Genomic DNA, 26379 nt, shown 5'->3' with positions numbered 1-26379 from the left:
GTGAAATGGGGTTTAACGTTTCGGTCAAGGTTATTGCACATATATAGCAACGTTAATGCGTGTGTGCGTGCGTGCGTTCGTGTGTGTGACTGTTTGTACTAGTCCGGACTAATGCCACAGTTTTAACATGGATACCCCACTTAGACACAGTAAACTGACTGAGCCGACCATTCCTAGTTTAATCCTCTAATGCCGAGTGTCAGGCAAGATAACAACAAGTACCATCTTTCAACTTGTTTAGTATGAAGCGACCTTCCGCTCACCTGGGTGACTTTCTACCCGCCTGACCACGGAGTCGGTCCAAAATATAGAAGTTAGGATAGTCGTAGTGTTAAGATCGCTTCAACAAGACCTCACGTCGTGTACGTTATGTTCTGCGAGGACATATAATAATTGTTTAATTACTAGTACTCGATTTATCTGTGATTAAATTTCAGTAACAATTCATATGGTCTAAAAATTATTTTTGTGTTTCTGCTTTGTCTATACATTTGTATCCTGCATGAAATACATCACCAAACTGTGAACATAGTGTTTAAATAAGACTGGTTATGTTCTGCTATTTGTTTAGTGATTATTGAAAACTTGAAAACGGAACAACAGAAAATTCTGGAATGTTTTATAGCTGACTGAGATTCTATGGCAGTACTTTCGACTGGCTATGAAAAGTCTCTTCCGTTTCAAATCTTTACCTCATTAAAGCGAGAGATAAACGATGGTTTTGACGGAATCAGTCGTATAGACCTAACTTTCGAGATCTGATTTTAACGAGATTGAGTAGTAGTGTGCGGTCGCTTTTGAACCGACGATACTGCAGAAGCATGGAATTCATTTTTGTAGTCGTATGTTTGTTTTAACAGATATTTATTTTTTAACAAAACACTACAATAAACGCGATGTATCAATAGCAGAATATATACGTGGTAAACAGTGTCAATACAAACAGACTTGAAGCTAGGTTGTCGAAGAATATTCACAATAGTATAACAAAAACACAAATGTGGAATTAAAGTCGAAGGAAACACATGGAGAGAAGATCACAAAGAGGTAAATAAATTACAGAATCCCAGATGAATTGCTGCAATGGAAGCCATTTTATCAGACGTGTTTTTGAGCTATTGTGACATTCAGACTGCAATTGATTGTCGAGACTAAGAGGATCCCATATAACGGAACATCTTTACATTGTTTCATCGAGATCAGTCAACCGGGGATGACGAGGACACCATTATGGAACATGATCCCAGCTCAACACTTCCTATCCTCAGTTCAGAGATGGGACTCTACAACATCCACAACCAAAAGGTCGAACACCTGCTGCAACGTTTCACGTTTCTGATATAGTTATTCTACATAAGAACCTGGGAACGACCACTTTAGTCACCCGTTGCGTAGTGTTTGATCTCAAGGTCAAGGGCAAGGTCATCAATGTATCAAGGGGAGAGAACCCGCACCGCCGTCAGTAGTCCTTGTTTGTGTTCTAGTCTAGTGCTTGCATCCATGTTCTTGTTTTGGGTGGCTTCGTCGGCGTCTCTTCTTCAGTTCCCCAAGAGCCCCAAAGTCTAACCCCCCGAAGCCACCAGGGGAATGGGAGTACCGCGATGGTGAAGGGCTGTTGCGGTTGAAATAGAAGTTGTAGAAGTAAGGTTTCTGAACGCGCACAGGTTTTGGGGCTGAGTTGAGGAACACTGTTGGAGGAGGCCGTTGAATCGGTATTGGGTAGCGGTAGTGGAATGATGATGGCGGGCGTTGGTAGACGACCCGAGAGTTTGAAGGTCGATGCATTGGCCTCACGTATCCGCGATTACGCGGAGTCCAGCGGTTCCGAGTCGGGGGCCGGGTTGTGGTGGGGAACAACCATACCACTCCTGGAACTGGCCCGTTGTACTTGGAGCCTACAGACTGGTTAGGGTTGTACGGAGGCTTCTGGAGAGCTCCTGACGTCATGATGGTTCTGTTTACCGCCTGGACATACGGTGTTCTCGCCCCCACTCCTTGTCTGAAAGGGCCGGATCCGGACTGTAGCATACTCTCCCCGGGGAGTAGAGGAGGAAGGAACTTCCCACTGACGAGGGTTACAAAAGGTGCCGCAGGTCTAGTTGTTGTCATCTGTACCGGGGTATTACCCACAAGCCCGATGATTCCGGCCGACGGAAGTTTAACGTCTGTGTTCTGCTCGCTCAGTGTCTGCTGAGTTTGCCGAGCTGCTCCTTTGGCGTCGACGTTTTGAGATGAGCTTGGGAATCTGGAATTGGCTTCTGAGATGACAACTGGTTGTTTCTGGGCATTCTGCACCTCTGCCAAAATGGTGCCTTGGTTCTTAATGATTTCAGCCAAGGTCGGACCACCCGAACCAATAGGCCTGGCGATACCTGTCATGCCTGTCGTCCCCGGCGTCTTGGCACCAGCCTGACTCTGACCCCCCTGGACGATCCCACTTGTCCCCAGCTGACTTGCCAGAGGGGAAGGGGACGGATTTGGGGAGCGCAGACTCTGTTGTGCGGACGTGCCTGGGAAGCTCTTGTAAATCCGTCTTCTATTGAGCGCCTGAAGAGGCCTAAAGTTGTCTGCCATCTTTTTCGGGGCTTTCATCGCCAACCCGTGACCGCTGATAGGGGAGTGGCTTTCGTGGTCATGTTCGTATAGTGAGCGCAGAGCATCAAGCTGCAACAGACAAACACAGAGTTTATATATTTGTCATGCAAAGTGAGTGAGTGAGTGAGTTGGGCTGAGCGAAATAAAATCGGGACGAACTGGGATTTTAACCCACAATCGTAGGTTCCAAACGTGCCCAAGGGACGTAACGGCAGCGTAACAACAAGTACTATCTTTTAACGTATTTTTGTATGAAGCAGCCTGGATTCGAAACCCCGAATTTCCGTTCACAGGGCAGACGCTCTATCCATTAAACCACGGAGGTGGTCTCTCACGGTGGGGATACGAGGAAAAAACCACCTACATTTGACCCATAGATACTTGTTGGCGCGACAAGAAAACGTTTTAACCAGATTTCCTCATGCCTATCAATTTACAGTTACTTTCGGTTCGCAGAGTTGCGTCCCTTGGGCACACCAGGAACCTTCGATTGTAAACATAAACTTCCGGTTCTCCCCGATTATGTTTCTAGGTTTGTCAGCACCATAACTGTGCTCGTGGGTTTCACCGAGGTGGTATACGTCTGAGACCTGTATCACTTCGGGCCTTCCTTCCAAATCAAGATGAAACTCCGTGATATAACTGGAATGCACGTCAGAGGGGAGTTAAACCCAGTCCACTCTCTAACTACTTTACTTAACAATTAACATGACAAACTGCAGGGAATATCAGAAGAGCGGCTGTTACACCAGTTTGACCTGCTTGATAATGGCAATTGTAAGAATGCATCACACACACTGTATGAAGAAGGCGTGCGTGCTCGACTGAACAGTCACGTGGGCGATACCGAGACATGACGTCACATAGGGGCCATTGATGTGGCAGGTGATCTACATCAGCCCGGCCTTCTGTGGGTCACCCGACACTCGCGGTTGATGATCCCAGGTCACGTGACACAACACTCACGTGACCAGGCACACCAGGGAAAGTCCCATATCTTACGTGAACTGGAACGTTATTTGATCTGAAGTGAGTTATACAAGTCTATTTCAGGCGATGAGCCTTGAAGGATTGTGTTTTCCATCGTTTGAGGCAGGTTGTGTGAGTGCGTGTGTGCTTGCAAGCGTGTGCGTTTGTGCGTGGGTACGTGCGTGCGTTAGGTGTGTATATTTTATCAAGATGGGAGGATTGGGTGGGGATGACTGTGACGGGTTGGGTGAGTGAGTGAGATTGGTTTTACGCCGCTTTTAGCAATATTCCAGCAATATCACGGCGGGGGACACCAGAAATGGGCTTCACGCATTGTACCCATGTCGGGATTCGAACCCGGGTCTTCGGCGTGACGAGCGAACGCCTTAACCACTGGGCTACCCGACCGCCCCGTGACGGGTTGGGAGTGATAGTAGTGTTTGTAATGGGTGGGGATGGATGGGTGGGGATGGATGGTGGTGTCTGTCATGGATGGGGAGGGACGGTCGTGTCCAAGGTGGGCCTGGGGGGGGGGGGGGGGGGGGGGGGGTAACACCTCAGCTGTGTCTCCTACCTGTCTCTCGGACACATCCTGGACCTCCGTGAACACTGTCCACAGCACGCTCTCGTAGCAGGGTGGAGTTGTCAAGCTGCCCTCATAGCGGTAATAGGAGCTCAGGTCATTAGGTAGCAAGGCCCGAACTGAGCAGTTGTTGATCACCTCGTAGCTACCTACAAAACGGTACGAAATATGAGACGTATATAAGGCTTGCCATTCAAAATCACTCGTGTCATTCCGGGAAAATACGGAAGTGTGCGAATAGTGACGGGAGGTGACAATGTGATAAATAATCTATCCGTGCACATTATTGTTTTGTCATTCAGGGAAAGATAGTTTGATGACCTTTCACGATCTCTCGTGTTTATTTGTTTATTTGTTGATTAACGTAGCACTCAGGCAATGTTCCAGCTATATGACGGCGGTCTGTAAATAATCGACCTGTGAAGATCCGGGTTCGAATAGGTCTAGGGCAAACTATGCTTCTCGAGTGGCGACTCGATTATTTATAGACCGCCGTCATGTAGCTGGAACATTGTTGAGTGCGGCGTTAACAAAAAAACAAACAAACTGTAAATAATCGAGTCTGGACCAGACAATCCAGTGGTTGACATGAGCATCACTCCACGCAATTGGGATACGATGACATGCATCAACCAAGTCAGCGAGCCTGACCACCCGATCCCGTTAGTCGCCTCTTACGACAAGCATCGTCACCTTTTACGGCAAGCATGGTTTCCCGAAGACCTATTCTTCCCCGGATCTTCACGGGTCTCTCGTGTCATTCGTGGACAAGGGGAATAACTACTTCGGGTTCTATGAGTAAGTGAGTTTAAGTGGCGTCGTGAACGTTATTTCAGTTATATCACGAGCGTCGACTGCATATGGGAAGAAACCAAGATTAACGCGTTCTTGTCTGAGTTCACCAGTATGGGATTCGAACCCATAATTTGAACCTGGTACAGCAAAATGAGGAGCTTGAACCAACTTGGCCACCTTCTAACATCTTAGATGAAGTACAAGAAGAACCGTTGTTATGGTAACGGGCATACATATGTAGTCACAATCACTGTTGCCATACCGTAGTGGACGATGTTTCGCAGTGCAGACATAATCGGCTGTAGACTAGGATTATCCTTTTCCGAGACCTACAAGTAAAACGACTGTATGTCATATACGTAGATATATTTGTAGCTCAAACTCGAAACTTAACGTTTGGGGATATATACCATCTATTTTACACTACCTGGTCCTATTCCACGAAGCGATCTTAGCACTAAGACGGTCGTAGCTCCCATACTTTAAAACAGACTTGCGACAGTCGTAGCGCTGAGATCGCTTTGTGGCACGGGACCCTGGTATAAACATGTATGTTTATGTCTGTATTTATTTATTATAGTTCTGGTCGTTTTGCGGTGGAACCAGATTACCTTGAAGAAGACCCCAAGCACTGCTAGTCCGTCTGGATGTTTCATGGCCTCGGACAGGTTCCCGTACTTTTCAGCGTAGTTGACGATGTGCATCTGTAACGACACCAACAGCATATTTACATTCATATCATGCACAATACAAGGGCGGATCCAAAACTTTTAAAGAGGGAGGGGTCCAAAATATTCTCTCTCAGACAATTTTACTGCCTACAACATACTACATTTGAGTGGGGTGGGGTGGGATGGGGTGGGTGTAGGGTTTGGGGGTTGGGATGGGGATGGGTTTGGGGGTTGGGATGGCGGTTGGAGTAGGGTACGGCCCCCTGGGCCCCCATCTGCATCCGCCAGTACATTCTTTGAACACATACGCAGATCCCGAGAGTGTATGGTGTGTGTGCGTGTGCGTCTGCGTGTGCGTGTCCTGAAGTATGCTTGACATTTTTATGTGATAGTGTTACAGGTGTTCGGGTATACTAATCTGCAAAAGAAAGTACACATCCATGTTTTGTGTCCTACTGGGGCGGTCGGGTAGCGTAGTGGTTAAGGCGTTCGCTCGTCACGCCGAAGACCCGGGTTCGATTCCCGACATGGGTACAATTTGGGAAGCCCATTTCTGGTGTCCCCCGCCGTGATATTGCTGGAATATTGCTAAAAGCGGCGTAAAACCATACTCACTCACTTACTCACTTGTGTCCTACCACTGGACCACGGAGGCGGTATTAAACCTCAAGGGCTTCTTTGTAGAATTATTTATATTTAATATCATATATATCTATATTCGGGGACTGTAGGCTAATCAATATCTACAAAATCTAATGCACATACTTCTAGGGGATACTTCATCCCGTTCAAGGCGTGTTCCGACCCCCTGAAGTTGTCTCCGCCCCAGTGGAAGTGGAACTCAGCAGTTCGGTAGTGACCAGCCAGGCCGCCGCCATCAACGTAGTAGTCTCCCTTGAGTGCACAACTCGCTGTACCGGAAGTAGAATTAAGGTGAAGGTCATACGTGAACATTTGATAAGAAACGTAAAAGAGATTACTTAAACTGGGCTTATTTGTGTCTACATATTATACAGACATGATAGAAGTGAAAAATTAACGAAACAAGAACAGTCTAAACATTTCCAATTTAAAAGAGTTTGATGAATTTCTACCTGCGTGTCCATTGTTCGTTATGTTCAAGACTGTGTTGCCTGTCAGCTGACTGTACACGTCAAAATTGTAGAGTTGAAACTTTGGTAGATTTGTATTGTACTCTATAATGTTGTCATCAAAGCTGACAGGCGACTGACGGCGACCCCCGCAGATATCGTAATGCAGAGGCCAAAAGTCAGGACCTGCAGAAAAAAACACCATAGTGACAGTTCTATTTACAGATACATAAAAAGTTATGTTTCAGTGAGTGAGTGAGTTGGGAACCCCAGAAGACCAGGCTGATGTAGAACAGCTGCCACCTCAATGATCCGTGTGTGGCATTATTTGTCTGTGTCGTCCACGTGCCTGATCAATCGAGGATGTACGCCCACTGGATAGAGTGTGGCGTGTGTGATTCATTGTTTAAATTGTGATTAATCAAGCAGGTGAAACTGGCAGTGCCGTAGATTATTTGAATCATGAAAATACAAGTTGGGGACAAGTGATACTTGTACAAATAATTGCCCCCGCCCCCTCTTCAATAAAAGTTGATTACGGCCTTGATTGGGGTTATATTTGTACTTCTGATTTTACCTGTAGTTTGTGATTAAGTCTGGTTTAGCGTCTCCTATGATACAATTCAAATACTGTGTTTATAATTTTGGGGGTCAAATCCAAATGTCAAATGGATACATTCTTTTGCCCATCAGTGTATACGGATCGTAAAAAAATGTAGTCTTTTTGTAAAATATGATTCGGTTGTTCCAATCGGTTGTGCATAACAGTATTTGCGTTTGATTTCAAAACCTTGGTTGATGAATGTCAGCATGTGTTAACATGCCGAGCAATGAGAACCTCTCGTTTGCTTGTGTGATAGCAAAACCAATGGCCGTCGTGTTTCTCCTTTAAGCAACCATTTAATTCTATATATAAGGTTGCATTTTTTGCGTTTTATTTCGGGTACTGCCCAAAGTTATTCTCAATTAACACTGGTTTATTCAGGCTGAATCCTAGTTGACAAAAATGTGGTAATCTTGGTCGTTCAGTTTTTAATAATGAAACGCGCGTAGTGTTATCCCAACAACACACTCACCGTCCTCTCCGGTGTACGCCCAGTGGTGTTTCAGAACAGGCTTTGGGCTTGGATCTGAAAAACAAAAAAACAACAACATATACCCAGCGTCATTATTGGGGGATCACACAGACAATATTAAAGAGATAAAATGCCGCAGTTTCAGCTTCCAAGAGTGTAGTTGAGTTACATCTATAATGAACCATTTTATACCCACACTGCCTGTTACTTGTATTTCCCCCGCATTGGCTGAGCCACTGGTTGCGTTCAGGAGCGTGTTGTGTGTTTTGGGTAGTCACCTTCAATCTTGCACTGTTCATGGTTTTTGATAGTCATTGTCCATTTTTCCAGTTTTATAAAAACATCCAATCTGTGTGACATGGGCATAAACAACATGTTCTTCAACTGATAATCGACCCGTGAAGATCCGGGGTAGAATAGGTCTTCAACAACCCATGCTTTGTCGTGAGAGGCGATTAACGGGATCGGGTGGTCAGTCTTGCTGACCTGGTTGATGCATGTCATCGTATCCCAAGTGTGTGGAAGGATGCTCATGATGTCAATCACTGGAATGTCTAGTCCAGACTCGATTATTTACAGACCGCCGTCATATAGCTGATATATTGCTGAGTGCGGCGTTAAACAACAAACAAACAAGCAAACAAACAAACAAACAACTCATAATCACATTGTCAACATACTCAGACCTATTTCCGCTTTTTGGCATATGTTCATGTTTGACGCATTACGTAATTAGGGGTGAGGTGAAATAAGGTTTAAAGTCGGGTTCAAAATTATTGCACTTATATAGCGACGTGCATGCACGTGTGTGTGGCTCGTTATTCTAGCCAGGACTGATGCTGATTTTATAATGCTAGGCCGCTGAGATACCATGCCGCAGTTTAACATGAATACCTCACTCAGACATTGTATACTGACTCCGAGCCGAACAGTCCTTGTTTTTAGCCCCTTAATGCCGAGCGTCAGGCTGGGTAACAAGTACCATCGTTTAACGTCTTTTGTCATGACACGGTCGGGGATCGAACTCCCGACCTTCCGCTCCCCGACCAGACGCTCTATCCATTAAGCCACGGACACCATACATACCTAATGAAGCTGAGTATATTTAAGTTACCCTTGTTTGAAAACTAATGTTATCATTTTTTTTATAATAAAAAAATGACAATAAGAAACCCGACATGCTCCTAAAACACTATGTGTTTCATAAAGTATATTTACTGTATAAATGTAATTCCATATATATATCCTTTCAAAAATATGGATACATGATGAAATTCGCCCAAATATTAACTCTTTTAAATTCCAAAGCGCAACTTCTCTTCAATTTCCATAAATCTTTGGGCGCGTTTCAGTTGTCTGCCATGCGCCGTGACCTGAGGTCACAGATACAGTTAGGGGTCAAGTATTACAGCAACCTTGTATGCTGTAACCACACAACTGTCTACACCAATATAACAAGCGTCCAAACGCCATGGAGGAAACGTAGCACAGGGTTTTCGAAATGAGACAAAAAAAGACATTTTGCCCGACAAAAATAAATCCAAGGTTGGGCTGAACATGTCTCAGTGTCTTAAGACAGATTATATATGAGCGAGCGCAGGATTACTCTTGTCATACACTATAACCCACTTGTGTGGTCCCTACTGCTCACAACAGCTTAAAGGCCTACGTCCCCTATAAATACTGGACCTCTCCCAAATGATGGCAATAACAATCTAGACTCCAAGCCTTTGAAACACTTGGATTGCTTTTTTGAATTTTATTAATAGTTCAAAGGCATATCTATGCTCAATTTTCACTCCATTTAATCCAGGGAGTTCCGAAAGTAAATCGGCCATAAGTTCAGTTTTCAAATAACAATCGTGAAGAGATATTTTGGAAAGAAAGCTGAAATTTCTCAAGAAATTAAGAGCTTCTGACGTTTGACGAGTCCATTTGTGAAGGTCGTAAGGGGATAAGGGTGCAGCCGAGGACTGTAAACACAGTCGGGTGGAGGAAGGGTGTGTAGATGGTTATCTGGGGTCATTACCGCTGTTACCAAAGGTTTTTCGGTATAAGTGAGTGAGTATGGTTTTACGCCGCTTTTAGCAATATTCCAGCAATATCACGGCGGGGGACACCAGAGATGAGCTTCACACATTGTACCAATGTCGGGAATCGAACCCGGGTCTTCGGCGTGACGAGCGAATGCTTTAACCACTAGACTACCCGACCGCCGCTCGGTATAAGCGTATTACCCTAAATGAAAGAAATGTTGGTAAAGAGACAACACGTTTATTCTTACAAAATACTTTAAAACAGTAAGAATATATATACATATATTGCACTTATACAGCAACGTTGTTGCAAGTGTGTGTGTGGCAGCTTGTACTAGTCCGGACTAGTCGGTTTTATACTGCTAGTCTGCTGAGATATCCTGTTACAGTTTAAACATGGATATCCCACTCACACGCAGCCTACTGAGCTAACCAGTCCTTGTTTTATCCCTTAATGCCGAGCACCAGGCAGGGTAACAATAAGTACCATAATTATAGACGATAATATAGACCTACCTAAGGATTTCTAAGTATTGAAATTCTGTAACAGATTCAACGAGAAAATAGTATAAAGAATTGTGTTTTATTTATTTGTTTATTTTGTTTTGATCTTGGGATCCTGTCACCAGTATAGGCCTACGTAACCCTATGGCAACACTATAAGCATATAGCTAAAGTTCCCATATATAGGGCAATAGAGTGACACCTCCTAATTGATGGACTTACTAAACCTTCTTGTGCTATATCGCGGCCTTATGACCAGCTAATGTGACATGTAACGACGGTTCAGGCCGTTAAGAGGACATAGGCAGGACAGGTGATTCCTTAGTGCTGTTGTCTATGTGTATATCCTCGAGGAAACAGTTAGTTGGCTGAGAATAGACCGACTGAAGTGGGTAAAGTTTAACCTCAGAACAAGATGAAAGAAGCAGACTTTCTCGACATGCATACTAATGAAGGCAGTATTAGCCTTGTCTGTTATTCTCATCACATGGATGGAGAAACTTACAAATATGTCTACATGGCGAGGATCGGCCCGATGTGTGCTTAGAATACAGATATATCCTGCAAAACTGGAAATATAGAGCTATTCAAGATATTTATATATCCTACAAAACTAGAAATATTGAAGTCGGCATGTTTAAGAATATATCGCGCAAAACTGGAAATATAGAGCTATGCAAGATCATAAATATATCCTACTAAATTGGAAATATTGAAGTAAGCAAGTTTAAGAATATATCCCGCAAAGCTGGAAATATAGAGCTATGCAAGATCATAAATATATCCTACTAAATTGGAAATATTGAAGTAAGCAAGTTTAAGAATATATCCCGCAAAGCTGGAAATATAGAGCTATGCAAGATCATAAATATATCCTACTAAACGGGAAATATTGAAGTAAGCAAGTTTAAGAATATATCCCGCAAAACTGGAAATATAGAGCTATGCAAGATCATAAATATATCCTACAAAACTAGAAATATTGATGTATGCAAGTTTAAGAATATATCCCGCAAAACTGGAAGTATGGAGCTGTGCAAGATCATTAATATATCCCGCAAAACTGGCAATATAGAACTATGCAAGATTACGAATATATTCCGCAAAGTTGAACAAAAGTGAACATTGAAAGATTACGAATATATCCTGTTGAGTTCGACAAAATATTACTACCCACGTTTACTAATGACAGGTGTACATGTCTTCATATATTCACGTATCTGCTTAGTTGATGACACACCACGCGTCCACTATCGAGTTGCTCGCCACGAATGACTGCAAAACTGTTGATACGGTTTAAGTACAGTAAACTAGGGTTATAACGAACTCAAAGAGACCACTAATTTTAGTTCGTAATAACCGTAGTTCGTTATATGCATATACATGTATACAGTATATATTCATTAAATGGCCGGGACTAAAAATAAGTTCGTTATATCGGTCAGTTCGTTATAAGCGTGTCCGTTATAAACGTAGTTTACTATATAACTCACTACGAATTGAACTCTCGTAACCTGTGTTTATGGTCTGTTTGTGTGCATCTTCCCGAGGCAAGGGAGTTAACTGACCAGTCCAGTTTCCACCCTTGCCGAACTAGGCTGGTATTATTGAGTTACATTTTGGCTGGACTAACGAGTCCAATCAAGACCAAGCAACGAAATCGAAATCCGGTTCGTAAACTGTCATGCATATTTCGGTCGATTGCAGTATTTACAAAGCATGTGCACCGCCAACTCGGTGTCAACAGACATTTTCCAAATTTTTCCATGCTTTTAATCAATCAGCTCACATGATTTGATGCACTTCGCGATGTAAGACCCGTTTTATCACAATATAGATCTTGATTATCGATCAGATCGTCTTGACTGGGCGCCGCTATTTTGCTTGAAGCAAATGCAAGTGATAAGAGAGGTGGAATCTGATTGGTCCATAGGAGAGGCATAGAAGGGACATAACGTTTAATAGCCACTGGTGGCGCTACGGTCGAGCCCAGGAATTACAGCTTAGTTCAGCAAGGGTGGAAACTGGACTTTTAAAGTCAGTTAACTCTCTTGCCTCGGGAAGATGGAGTGTGTGAGTGAATGAGTATGGTTAAGCGTCTGTATCAGTATCATAGACATATTACGGGGACACCTGAAATGTGTGTCACTTTGTACCCATGTTGAGATTCGAACCTGGTTTTCGGCATGACGAGCCAACGCTGTAACCACTAGGCTACCCTACGGCTCCTCGATGCATATATGTTCAACAACGATCAGCGTCTGGAGTTGGGATTTGTTTTTGTTACCATCTGAATCCCATCCTATTGCCAACGGGCAAAATAACACTTCGCTCAGTAGGCGACCCTGCCACATACTTGTAATTGACAGCAATGGCTTAGACCGCGTAGAACACGCCATCTACAGGCACATCAAACGTTGCAGTGACGGTGACAAATGATGGAGATGCTGTTCTGATGTTGCCCACTTTAAGATACTGCTAAAACTGTGTTACAACTGCAAGTTCAACGCTTCCTAAATTTAGAGGAGGCATCGTTCTCGTTTTGTTGTTTGGCACAATGTTTCAGCGTCAATGCACAGAGGACGGGGATATCCTGTGGACCTTGATGCCATGACCAATCATGACCAATCATGACCAATCATGGCGCCGCTGTACTGCCCATCAGATGGACAGTTTCTATCTCTGTGGCTCAGTGTTTGTTTGTTTGTTTGTTGTTTAACGCCGCTCTCAGCAACATTCCAGCTATAATGACAGCGGTGCAAATAATCTAGTGTGGACCTCATAGTCCAATGATTGATATTACGAGCATCGATCTACGTAATTGGGATACGATGACATGCATCAACCACGTCAGCGAGCCTGACCACCTCATCCCGTTAGTCGCCTCTTACGACAAGCATAGTTGCCTTTTACGACGTGCATGGATTGCAAAAGTCCTATTCTAACCCGTGTCGTGGCTCAGTGGCAACAAATGCTTTCGAATCATACTGAAAAGGACCTTTGGTTACACATCTTTTCATCGTTTGAACATTTGATGTTGATAACAGAACCAGTATTTAAAACTTAAAAGCCTCTTTAGATAATTTTTCTCCCAGTTAAAATAGAAGAGTCATTGTATCTACTAGAAGAATCGGGTAGCTTAGTGGTTAAAGCGTTCGCTCGTCACGCCGAAGGCCTGGGTTCGATTCCCTACATGGGTACAGTGTGTGAAGCCCATTTCTGGTGTCCACCGCCGTGATATTGCTGGAACATTGCTAAAAGAGGTGTAAAACCAAACTCAATCAATCAATTAATGAAGCGTCTGCCGGAGAGCAAAAGCTAGGTGGTTCGATCCCTGGCTGCCTCATACTTGTTGTTACCTTGCCTGACGCTCGGTATTAAGGGATAAAACAAAGACTGGCCAGCTTGGAGTCAGTATACCGTGTGTGCGGCATGGTATTTCAGTGGGCTAGCGCAAGTTAACAACCAAGTGCAATAATCGTTAACGAGGCCCAATGTCGCTTCACCCCAGCTTCTGATGTCGCCCTGACATGGCCATATTTTGTTGTGACTAACGTAAATTGTGGCTTGAAGAGAACTCAACTCACAGCACCAAGAATATCAATATAGAGTCACTGAAGGCACCTGCCTTTCACCACTTAACTAATCAAGAATACCTAAACATATTACAAAAAAAATATAAAGATTATATTGCAAAGATCATATTCATCGTTACTTACTTTTCCATTTGCATTTTACAATAAAACCTGCTTTGGTACCCAAACCGCGTGAGTATGTGAGGCATTAATGTCAAATCGAGGCTAGATACCAGAATAACCATATATGAGGAACCTCCAGAACATCGATAGGCGCCATGAAACTCAATATTCACTGCTCAAGAAAGGTCGGTGCACTTTTTTTACTTCAAACAATCAATCAACCAACCCATACTTAGAAGACCGCTGTTTCCACTGCTACCGATATTGTCAGCGATCTATTTGTAAGTGAAAATAAGTTTCAAACCTGTTGCTTTTGGGTCGAAATAGTATCCATACATAAGTGACATAAACTTGAATATTCCGGACACCAACATCGTAGGCGATTGACCAACGACGGTTGGACCTCCTGTATGACTGACCAGTTCTACTGCAGCTATACTGTCCGCCGAAGGTATTAACACGGTGCTCCAACAGAATTCTTAGATATACCTGTCATTGCAATTTGACACGCCCCCTTCCCCTTGAGATTTAACATTCTACATGCCCAACACATTTAACCCTTTACCAGCGCCTTTAAGTGATCGGTTTGGAACATCCACATGGGTTCTTTATGTAAACTGCAAAAAGGGTTAATGTCATGGCACCAAACTGACATGTCCTTGGTGGTAGTATTAATCTTCGCTAAAAAATGCCAGGAATTAACTTTGGAAAGGCGGCTTTGAGAATGTTGTATTCTTATAATCCTGTGTTTTTGTCATTGATGCCCAATGCTGAACGTGGTGCGCCCTTTAATTGACGAGGTCATCTTGGATGACCTAAAATACTAATCTAACACACGTATCTAAAAATAGAAAATTACGACATTATAACCATGAACAATAACGCCTCATTAAGTTTTTAGACATTGAGAAGGACCCTATGAACCTAATTACATTCCCTGGGGCAATATGTTGAAGTTGTACGTACACCTTACCCTTACACGACATTAGGGATGCGATCTATGATGGCAGGGCAAATAAACTTTACGCCTCAGTTGATTTATCTCCTGTTTGATTTTTAATTGAAAGTATCTTATGTAAGCAATGTTATATCCAAAATGAACTGTACTGGCCCTTAGTCAGCACTCAAAGAATATTTAAAACCTGGTTTTAGTTTTTATGATATGATTTGATTTAAAACTTTAAAAAATTAAAAATAATTAGCATGATACACAACTGCTGAGGGTTTTTTAAGGCATTCGTGACCTACCATGAGATAAGGGACCTTGTGTCTGGAAAATCACATTTTGACTTCTTATGTTTTAAAACTTTAGAATTTTAAGACCACCAAAACATTCATAAGCTTTATTAATATCTATTAGAGAGATAAATAACATCAAACATTTGGACTCACTTTTCAGATTTATAACTGTCTATGTTATGATTGGAGATTTTAGAAATAATGTCACATTTCATGAAAGTAGACATGTATGCTGAAATGGTTTGAAATTAGGTTTTCTATTACATTACAAACTAAGGAGTGAATATATGATATTTTGTACAGTTCGAACACATGGCAATTTACGGAAGTAAGTTGACGTCAAACGTCTATCTTTATGACGTCAATATGACGTCACAATTGTATCCTAGCACCCATGAAGTCCCTTTTCTCCTAGTGGGTCACATTTACCTTTGAAAATCAGTAAATGTGCTTTATTTCGGCACATATTTATAACATTTCAAACATAGGAGGGGTCATACAAATTCATTTCTTACCCGGGTCTTTATTGAACCAATATATTTTTATACAACATTACCCAGCCACAGATTCCTTTTTTCAAACTGTTGCAGAAATAAACGACAGGTTAATAGACATAATCAGATGTAACAACAATTCTTTCAATTTTCAATTACATAACAAACAAACTAGGTATATTTCCTTTTGACACTGAGTTTACACACGGAAAGATGCACCTATAGAGTTGTGACAGTTTCTGGTTCAAGACATTCAGACTTGTGTCTTGGAGACGTCATTGCCGTCTTCGCTCAGAGGTGAGGGCAACTGCTGGTTCTTACATGGCCATTGTATAATAATTGCTTTTAAGACATTTGCTATGTCAAAATGTAACAGACAAAACATGACACTCTTGTTCACCACACGCAACTATGAACCTCCCTTAACCTAATTTGCATATTTCTTTAACTCCCCTAAAACTGATATCTCACTGATACTAATGCAAATGTTTGGCGTTTAGTAGATGGTAGTATTCTAGTAATGCTACATTTTTATGTCAGGGAACATTTTTGTGAGTAATACAAAGACATTCTAAGGGATTCTAACGTGCAATACCTCAATTTGTATTTTAAATTTACAATTTCTTGTAAAGGTGTTGATTAATTTGAGTGATTTATTTTGACTTTTACATGATTTATTTGACATATTCAGAACAATGTTCTTTTAAGATGACATCATAACATTTTAAAACCTGCATCTTGAGCTTGTTTAACTTATTATTTATGTGTTTTAAAATATGAATATCTAATTCGGGATAATTAATTCCGTTCACAGAAGCCTGCCTAAAGGTCACTGACTAGGATAGAAGAAGGTCTTAAATAAAGCTTTTGACACACATCCCTCGTTATGGAGCGGTATGTCGTTTTCCAGTCACAAAGCTTGATATAAATTCAAGACACTTTTATTAAACTGATGACACTACCTGGTGTGACTGCTGGTTCATCTTTATGTGGCGGATTCGTTTTAACTATCGGTGTTGTAATTTAATGTGACTTAATCCTGTGTTTTATCCTTTGGTGTAGGGTTACATATCATACAAAACTCCCATTTAAAACTTTGAAGGATAAGAAAATATTCGTAATGTTCAAGAACCTTCTTATAACTTGAAAATATTAACGGGAAGGAGTAAGTAATCAGTGTGCCATGTGTGTGTGGTATAACACTACAACATTACACCTCCTTACTAGAGGACCGCCTCCGTGGTCTAGTGGTAGAGCGTCCGCCCGGAGAGCGGAAGGTCCGGGGTTCGATCCCCGTCCACGTCATACCAAAAGACGTTCAAAGATGGTACTTGTTGTTACCCTGTCTGGCGCTCGGCATTAAGGGGCTAAAACAAGGACTGGTCGGCTCGGAGTCAGTATACTGTGTCTGAGTGGGGTATTCATGTTAAACTGCGGCATGGTATCTCAGTGTGCTAGCACTATAAATCGGCATCAGTCCGGACTAGTACAAGCAGCCACACACACACATACACGTGCATGCACGTCGCTATATAAGTGCAATAATCTTGGACGCAACGTTAAACCCCATATCACCTCACCTCACCTTACTAGATGAGGTGTGGTGAAGTGAAATAGGGCATAGCGTCGCGTAAAACAACAACAACAACAACAACAACAACAAAAACTTACTCAGGACGTGCATACGTGTGTGTATGTGTGGCGCGTGCATGTGTGTGTGTGGCGTGTATGTTTGTGTGTGTGTGGCGTGTATGTTTGTGTGTGTGTGGCGTGTATGTTTGTGTGTGTGTGGCGTGTATGTTTGTGTGTGTGTGGCCTTGTTTGATCCCCTTCATTCGGAGCACCAGGCAAGGAAACAACAAGTATCACCTTTAAACATCTTTTGTTATGAAGGGGCTCTCTCACAGGCTTCCGATCTCTCACAAACATCTTGTGTATTCTTCCCCGGGAGCTGAGAATGAATTTGCACACTGATTCCTTATACTGTTAAGCGCCTTGCGCGTATGCAATTGGTGATTGGATATTTATCAGCAAAATATGATCACGATAGATATATGGAATATCTTCTGTTGTCTTGGTTTGTGATGTACATACTTTTCCTCTTGCTTTAAAATATGCTCTTATGTACTACCATAATACAAAGAGGTGAGCGTATCCTGCCCCACCAGTGGCACCCGTCACAAACACATGCAAAGGCAAGTCAAGTATTCACCTACAAAAACAGGAAGATATGATACGAGTCAAAATAGGAAATTTCATCCAACATAATTTTTTTCACTGATGGGTCAAACGTGGAAATGTCCCCCACGCGTCTGCCATAAAACGTTTTGAAAGCAAATTTAACACTTTATGCAGTTCAGAAGCTTATTAAAAGAGTCTACACCTTATTGTGAATAAATCTGAAAGCGAAATGACAAAGACTGCTTTAATTCATAATACGTTATTGTGCGAAATTACAACACAAGCCTGAACAAATAAACATTATATAAACTCCTTTGACTTTATTTGAAAATTTAAATCCCTTTATAGAATTCATAGCTGTTGGGTCACGTTTGTGCAACACCAAATGTAGTCATTATACGTTTAAACAGATATGCGTGTCACTCAATGGAATAACTGTTCGGGGACCCCCCTTGCATTAATTAGTTTCATTTTCGTTCATGAAACATGACACCGTGTAATTAAGTAGTCTAGTTTTGCTCCGAAAACGTCCAGCATAGATTAGAATGCCACATATACTGGATGCCATACTGGCTGACTGAGCGAGAGATGCAGCCATCCCGACTGTGTCAACTTGACCATCTGGTTTGACCTTTAACTCCCGTATGATTACCACCGGAATCCACGCGTTTATTGTTAATAATAACCTTCAATGTAACGTGAAATAATTTAGACATTGTTTGGGTTGGGGTAGGCGTGGGATGTGCTGTGGCTTGTAGGGGAAAATGATTGTTTTTGGCTTTCAAAAGCTTTTATAGTAGATCAGTGGAGGAAATTAATTTGACGCATCAGTGACACAAAATGCTGTCCGATGCAATTTCCTATTTTGACTTGTACAATACGTTCCCGTGTTTTGCCAGGTGAACAATTGACTTGCCATTGCATGTGTGTGTGACATTTGATTTCCTGGGGGTTCTGGTGGGGATGGGAGAGCATATAAACTGAGGAGCAAAAGAAAGTATACCGATTTTTTTTTTTTTTATGTCATTGACAATTGAAAGGACTCTTGTTTATTTTATTATGTCTATTTAAATATCACTCACTGCTGCAACAGTTTGTAAAAAACAATCTGTGGCTTGGTAATTTTACGGAAAAATATAATGGTTCAATGAACACTGGGATAAGATATTAATTTGCAACCACATGTTTGAAATATTGTAAATCCGTGCCGAAAAAAACAAATTTATGGATAAGATGTCTAACATACACATCAGCAGTTTAAATTTGTATTTAATTTAAAAAAACAGTTCCAAATCAAATAATATGTTTTAAAATAAAACCGCCTAGAAGTATACTTTAAGTGCTGACTAAGCGCCAATACAGTTAATTTCTTAGAGTGAGTTGGGTTTAACGCCGCTTTTAACATTATTCCAGTAATATCACGGCGTATCAGCTTTTTGTGGGAGGAAAGACCGAAGTGATGCCGGTCTCGGACGTTCACCACTTTGGTGAAACCAACGAGCACGAGTATGGTGCTGTCAAACCTAGAAACATAATCGGGGCGAATCGGGATTCGAACCCACAATAATAGGGTTCTTGTGTGCCCAAGGGACGCAACTCTGCACAGCGAATCGCGGCGCCTTAGGCCCCCAAATTTCTTTGATATAATATCGCTAACCTAACATGTTTTCAATTGAAAATCACACAAATGATGAAATCAGCTGCAAGGTATTATTTCTTGTTTTCCTCAATTAAGATATTAGTCGAAAAATGCTTATCTCAAACATGAAAGCAAATGATGCTTAAACAAAGACATTTATCTTGAGATGTGTAGTATTTCTGTAGGAGGTTATTTTCGTAACGTGTTTTTTCAAGGCAAGACGTTTTTTCGCAATGTGTTTTTTTGCAGACAAGATGTTTCTCATGTATTGTGTAACACTTTCAAACAGTCGACTTTCTGTGAGCCTTTGTGCTTTATGCAGGGTGCACACTACTGCATTATTATTCTGTTGCCCCTCTTTAAATTCAATTAAATTACAGAGTCGCTTCTGGACATCTTTACATCATCCCGCTTCAATACCCTACCATCACATTCAGCTACAATGACAGAGTGTCATTGCGGGGACATGAGTGTGGATGTGAAATTCACAAAATATTCCAAGGGACTGGCAATTTATTATAAGTGGGACGGTGGTGTGTGTGTGTGTGTGTGTGTGTGTGTGTGTGTGTGTGTGTGTGTGTCGCCGTTAGTCGCCTCCTACGTTAAGCATTGTCGCCTTTTACGGCAAGCATGGGTTCTACCCCGGAATTAATGTCCATGTTCGTATATATAACCGGATACATTTTTAATGAATAATAGCAAGCTCATAACACAACCTTGTCTGATACAGTTGCATAAATAGCACTCACTGGCGCTAGATGGCAATAAACAGGGGGTCGGCTGTACCGCCTGACCTGCTTGACCACTGTCCAGGGTTAGGGCGACCCAGGTGTACAAGGTCATACGTCATATGGTCACGTGCTACTGACCGCTTGACATATTCACACTACGACCTTGAGTATGTGACAGTGCACCGGTTGATAGGCAAACATTGGAAATAAGAAAACGAACGAAATTTCAAGAAGAGAAAAACATGGTTCAAACGGTACAATGCGAAATGATCTAAATTAGTGAATACCATTTTGGCTAATAACAAAAATTATGATTGGATTAAATAACAAAACGAATGAACTTTCAAGAAGAGAAAAATGGAACAAAAAGTAAAATGCGAAATTGTCTACAATAGTGAATATCACTTTTGCTGGTGACAATGAGTATGGTAATTATTAATGATACATTCCAATTTTCAGATAAAATTAGATATTATGAGTTATTCAAGTTTTTTGTGTATATTTATTAAGCTGTTTTCTTATTTTCTTCACATAGAATGTGAGTAACGCCACAGTATGAGACACTACTGACAAAACAGATGACAGTTTGTAGTGATAAACCCTCAAAGATTTGCATGTGGAGGTATTAGACGTCGGAAACACATCCTTAAAATGCCTCAAGTAGGCTTCTGACTGACTCATCTCACAATAGGATGTAACATTAATAGCAGTACAATCCGGAACAGCCCTGACAGCTTGGAAACCCTATGCATGTCACAACAGAAGTATTTCTGTGTCGTCACTGTAGACAGACAGCCACGCGTTCCGCAGTTCCTAGGGCGGGTAGCCTAGTGGTTAAAGCGTTCGCTCGTCACGCCGAAGGTCTGGGTTCGATTCCCGACATGGGTAGAATGTGCGAACCCATTTCTGGCGCCACCACAATGATATTGCTGGAGTATTGCTAAAGAGCGGAGTAAAATCCAACTCACTCACTCTACAGTTCCATTATGGATGGCAGTTCAAAAGGGGTATCTATATTTGTATCTTTGTCACAAGAATAGAAATGACAGAGCGAAATATAACAACATTCACTCACATTGTCATAACATAAGCGTGAAATAGAAAAGATGTAAGAATTGTTACATTGTATTCTAATCCAACAACTATGAGAATCTTACAATGACTGAATATTATTTTATGCCGCTGTTATCAATATTTCAGCAATATGAAGGCGGTCGGGAGTGTTTGGGGTGTTGTAGTGGTGGTGGTGGTGAGGGGTGTCACACAGTGTACCCATATGGGGAATCGATTCGAACACCGGTCTTCGGCATGACAAGCGAACGCTTTAACCACTACCCCACCCGTATTCACAACTTACGATACTAACACTATCATGTTGTGTTCAAATGTGTCGTCACATTCTGATTTGCTTTTTGTTTGTTGTTTAACGCCGCACTCAGCAATATTTCAGCTGAATGGACCAGACAATCTAGTGATTGACCACAGGATTACCATCCCACGCAACTGGGATACGATGACACGCAGTAAACCGAGTCAGCATGCCGGACCACACGATCCTTGTTGACGCCTCTCGCGACAAGCATGGGTTGCTGGTGACCAATTCGAACCCGGAATGCCAACGGTTGGTCAGTCTGATGTTCGAAAGCAGTCACAAATTGAAACAAACGAACGCGTTATCCGTTAGACTACCAAACCGTCCCCATAATGTTAGCACATTCTACAGGTTGAAATAACGCAGGGATCTCGTATAAATACCAGTAAAACTCCAAAACCAGCTCCGGCCGTAAGATCATCCCACCTAGCCACTTTGGAAACTACTACAAACAAACACGAATGCTGATTGTGAACCTGAGCATCGTTTGTCTTACGATGTAACGAACTATGAAAGGAAATAAACACATAAACTGGAAGCTTAAAAAAACATCTCTGACTTGTTTTCGAAATAACATCAATAAAAATAATTTCCTTTTAAATTATATTGAAATAAAATTCTAAAAACATATAAATTTGAAGTAAATAGGTAAAACAAATTATTCCCAGAACGATTATCTTTTTTATCTGGGAAGAAGATGCTGAGCAAGCATATGCGCCTTGTGCAACTGACATAGGTGCAACCAATAGAATGAGTGAGTGAGTATGGTTTTACGCCGCTTTTAGCAATATTCCAGCAATATCACGGCGGGGGACACCAGAAATGGGCTTCACACAGTGTACCCATGTCGGGAATCGAACCCGGGTCTTCGCGGTAACGAGCGAACGCTTTAACCACAAGGCTACCCGACCGCCCCCAATAGAATGAACACATCTAGAGCTATTTTGTTGAATGCTGCAAGTTTCAAAAATATATGTAACTAAACGTTTTTAATTACTTTTGCAAGGATATTGGTATTTATCCGATGCCCTTTCCATAAATTTAATAACATGTTTCAAAGAGATATTAGATAATTAATATATAATATATTATTGCGATTGTTGTTTAAGGATGTTTTTTATGCTTGGGTTTTTGTCATGATAAATATACAAAAAATATTAAAAAGAGATTTTTTGAAAAGTGTATATGAAGGAAAAAATAAACTCACCTTTCAACCTAAACTTCTCGTTCAAAAGTGAGACGAGAAATAGAAGGGATACTTTAACCATGGTTATCCTTCCAATGGACCACTCAGCATACCCAGGACCGCGTCCGTTCTCCTGTACCCCTTTCCTCGGTGTGTGATCCCTCCTCTGCAGCAAGCCCCTTATGACGGATGTCGGTACCCCCGATCAAAGTTGCCATACATTCGCGTCTCCATGCCGCTCCATCAACACACGTCAACGTAGATTCAAGCACCTGTCACTCAGAGCGCAGTCCATTCTCAGACAGGTAAATAAATATAGCGAACAGGAGGTGTTGGCGAATGGAATGCTCCAAGACGAAAGTGGTGTTGTTTTTATGTTATTTCCGTATTATAGCTGCGATTAAACTTCTCATTTTGTCACATTTCTTTTTTTAAAAAATAAATAAAAATTGTTGAGTGATATGTTTGGAGGCAGAATTTGCCTTTATGACGATGTCCTCGTAAAGAGTTAGGAGTATTGCTGGGCGCGGTGATGGGAAAATAATACGTATTTTTAATGCAACTTCTTAGTGGCGGATGGACAGGTCGGGCAGCCGGACATACTTAGCCTTGGTGCCATCAAGTATTTAAAGTGATCCATTCATGTAATTATTTACCTCTATTTCGCCCTTTAAGCTCAAAGGAATCTGTTTCGGCAGAAATCGAGAGTGATTGTTCTCTTGCGTTGACGTTTTGGATCATATTACTGTTCTACTCCTTGCTTCTGTATTGTCGAAGTAGCTGCAGAGGGCATGCAAAGTTTAACAAATAGTTCATAAGTGTTGATGTTGACAGAGACCGCCTCCGTGGTCCAGTGGATAGAGCGTCCGCCTGGAGTGCGGAGGGTCGGGGGTTCGATCCTCGGCCGCTTCATACCATTAGACGTTAAAAGATGGCACTTGTTGTTACTCTGCCTGCCACAGGGCATTAGTCCGGACTAGTACACACACACACACACACACACACACACACACACACGTGCCTGCAAGAATCTTGAACGCGACCTTAAACCCCTTTTCATCACAATCGTCACTTTTCAATGCACTTAGAGAAGTTCTCACTGTTGTGATTGGTTATGAAAGAAAAATGTAATGTGTGAAAATGCGTGTGTGATAGTTAATGCGTGATAATGCATGTCATAGTTCATGCGACATATTGTGTGTGTGATAGTTAATGCGTGATAATGCACTTGTGATAGTTCATGCGTGATATTGTGTGTGTGATAGTTCATGTGTGATCATGTCAGTGTGAAAGTTGATGCGAGATATTGTGTGTGTGATAGTTAATGCGTGTGTGATGGTTAATGTGTGATAATGTTTGTGTGATAGTTAATGCGTGATAATGCGCTTGTGATAGTTCATGCGTGATACTGTGTGTGTGTTAGTTCATGTGTGATCATGTCAGTGTGATAGTTAATGCGTGATATTGTGTGTGTGTGTGTGTGTGTGATAGTTAATGTGTGATAATGTGTGTTATTTACAGTGAATGCTAATGATAAATTGTCGTGTGATTGCGTGTGTGAAAGGTCATGAATGATATGATGTGTGAGAGGTGTGTAATACACACATATATACACTGCCATTTCCACAGTCACAACACGTGCATCAGCAGATCTTATAAGGGTAATACCTATTCATCTATGTGATGATCTATTTCAAATCGTTCTTTATTCCAGAACGTTTCCCTCCCATCCGTATTACCAGTTCCCAAAGCCTAATTGCTCCTTAAATACATTAGAAATCCCGTATGACTGTTTTTATGTCATCAATCATGCAAGTTATGGATGCACATTTTTTTAATATCGAAATAAAAATAAATAAGCGTCAACGGCAGAGGCGGAAGGTGCCAATGCCTACGTCATCATGCCAGTAGCGGGTATTGCACCTTTGGCATTACATTTGAGCGATAAGCTTGTTGTGGGGCTTATTTACGAACTTGGGGCAGTTTTAATCTACATATTTGCGGCGTGAGTCATACTTGTCGTTATTCTGTCACCTAAAGCATAAAAAACATTACATAAACAACTTCAATGATAAGTTTATTTTGACAGGTATCACAGTGCATGACAGCCCTTGTCAGATATAGGCATTCCATAAGTGTCGTCATGACATATTTCCTTTAAAATAAGGAATAATAGACGACTTGTCGTCTCCTGAAATGCTTGCTTAAGCGTACGGAATCGGACACATTGATATATTATCCTCTTTTGATGAAAGTCATATTGCATACGGAATCGTAGACATATTGTTCCCTCTTGATGAATGTCATATGGCATACGGAATCGTAGATATATTGTTCCCTCTTGATGAATGTCATCTGGCATACGGAATCGTAGATATATTGTTCCCTCTTGATGAATGTCATCTGGCATACGGAATCGTGGATATATTGTTCCCTCTTGATGAATGTCATCTGGCATACGGAATCGTAGATATATTGTTCCCTCTTGATGAATGTCATCTGGCATACGGAATCGTAGATATATTGTTCCCTCTTGATGAATGTCATCTGGCATACGGAATCGTAGATATATTGTTCCCTCTTGATGAATGTCATCTGGCATACGGAATCGTAGATATATTGTTCCCTCTTGATGAATGTCATCTGGCATACGGAATCGTGGATATATTGTTCCCTCTTGATGAATGTCATATTGCATACGGAATCGTAGATATATTGTCCACGTTTGACGTATATTCTATCCAATCTTAAACATATTGTAGTCAGCATGACGTACAACATATATAATCTCAAGATTACGTCCACAGTAATATCACTTTTATACTACATTGTATTACGTGTGTAGTCTTTGTGTACAGGACCGCCTCCGTGGTCTAGAGGTAGAGCGTCCGCCCGGAGAGCGGAAGGTCCTGTGTTCGATCCCCGATCGCGTCATACCAAAAGACGTTAAAAGATGGTACTTGTTCTTACCCTGTCTGGCGCTCGGTATTAAGGGGCTTAAACAAGGACTGGTCGGCTCGGAGTCAGTAAACTGTGTCTGAGTGGGGTATTCATGTTAAACTGCAGCATGGTATCTCAGTGAGCTAGCACTATAAACCGGCATCAGTCCGGACTAGTACAAGCAGCCACACACACCCACCCACACCCACCCACCCACCCACCCACACACACACACACACACACACACACAAACACACGTGCATGCACGTTGCTATATAAGTGCCATAATCTTGGACGCGAAGTCCAACCCCATTTTACCCCATTTCACCTCACCTGGTATCTCATATTGATATTACTGCTAGAACGGCGTAAAACCATACTCACTCACTCAAAGATGTTTAATTGTAAAATATTAGAATTCTAGAAAATCTCAACCACAATGCTGAAGATAATCTGCGGTCAGTATATCCAAATGATACGTTTATTGGTCTGTTTCTCAAAGAAATTCTGTATTGTGCCTCTGCCAAATAAAGTTGGACCTTGTTTGGTTTAACATGAAGTTATTACTATTCCCCGACA

At 41.8% G+C, this 26379-nt stretch overlaps 1 protein-coding gene across 2 annotated transcripts; it reads right to left on the bottom strand.

Moving 5' to 3' along the window:
* Positions 1–853: 853 nt before the first annotated feature.
* On the bottom strand, positions 854–23093 carry LOC124138732. 2 transcript variants are annotated; one of them, XM_046505578.2, is made up of 8 exons: positions 22882–23093; positions 7781–7834; positions 6708–6890; positions 6379–6524; positions 5554–5646; positions 5205–5271; positions 4139–4296; positions 854–2664 (listed from the first exon to the last, which is right to left on the bottom strand). In XM_046505578.2, the coding sequence occupies exons 1-8, from the start codon at positions 22940–22942 to the stop codon at positions 1486–1488; spliced, it is 1941 nt and encodes a 646-aa protein (XP_046361534.2). In that variant the 5' UTR covers positions 22943–23093; the 3' UTR covers positions 854–1485. The 2 variants fall into 2 exon arrangements, with proteins under 2 accessions (XP_046361534.2, XP_048252139.1); XM_048396182.1 differs by lacking the exon at positions 22882–23093 and adding an exon at positions 14323–14422.
* Positions 23094–26379: the final 3286 nt, after the last annotated feature.

This window comes from Haliotis rufescens, unplaced genomic scaffold (assembly GCF_023055435.1).
Source record: "Haliotis rufescens isolate VD_foot unplaced genomic scaffold, xgHalRufe1.0.p SCAF_15, whole genome shotgun sequence".
NCBI classification, from domain to species: Eukaryota; Metazoa; Mollusca; class Gastropoda; order Lepetellida; family Haliotidae; genus Haliotis; species Haliotis rufescens.
Note: the sequence above shows the minus strand (reverse complement) of the source record. Positions and strands in the feature narration are given on the sequence as shown.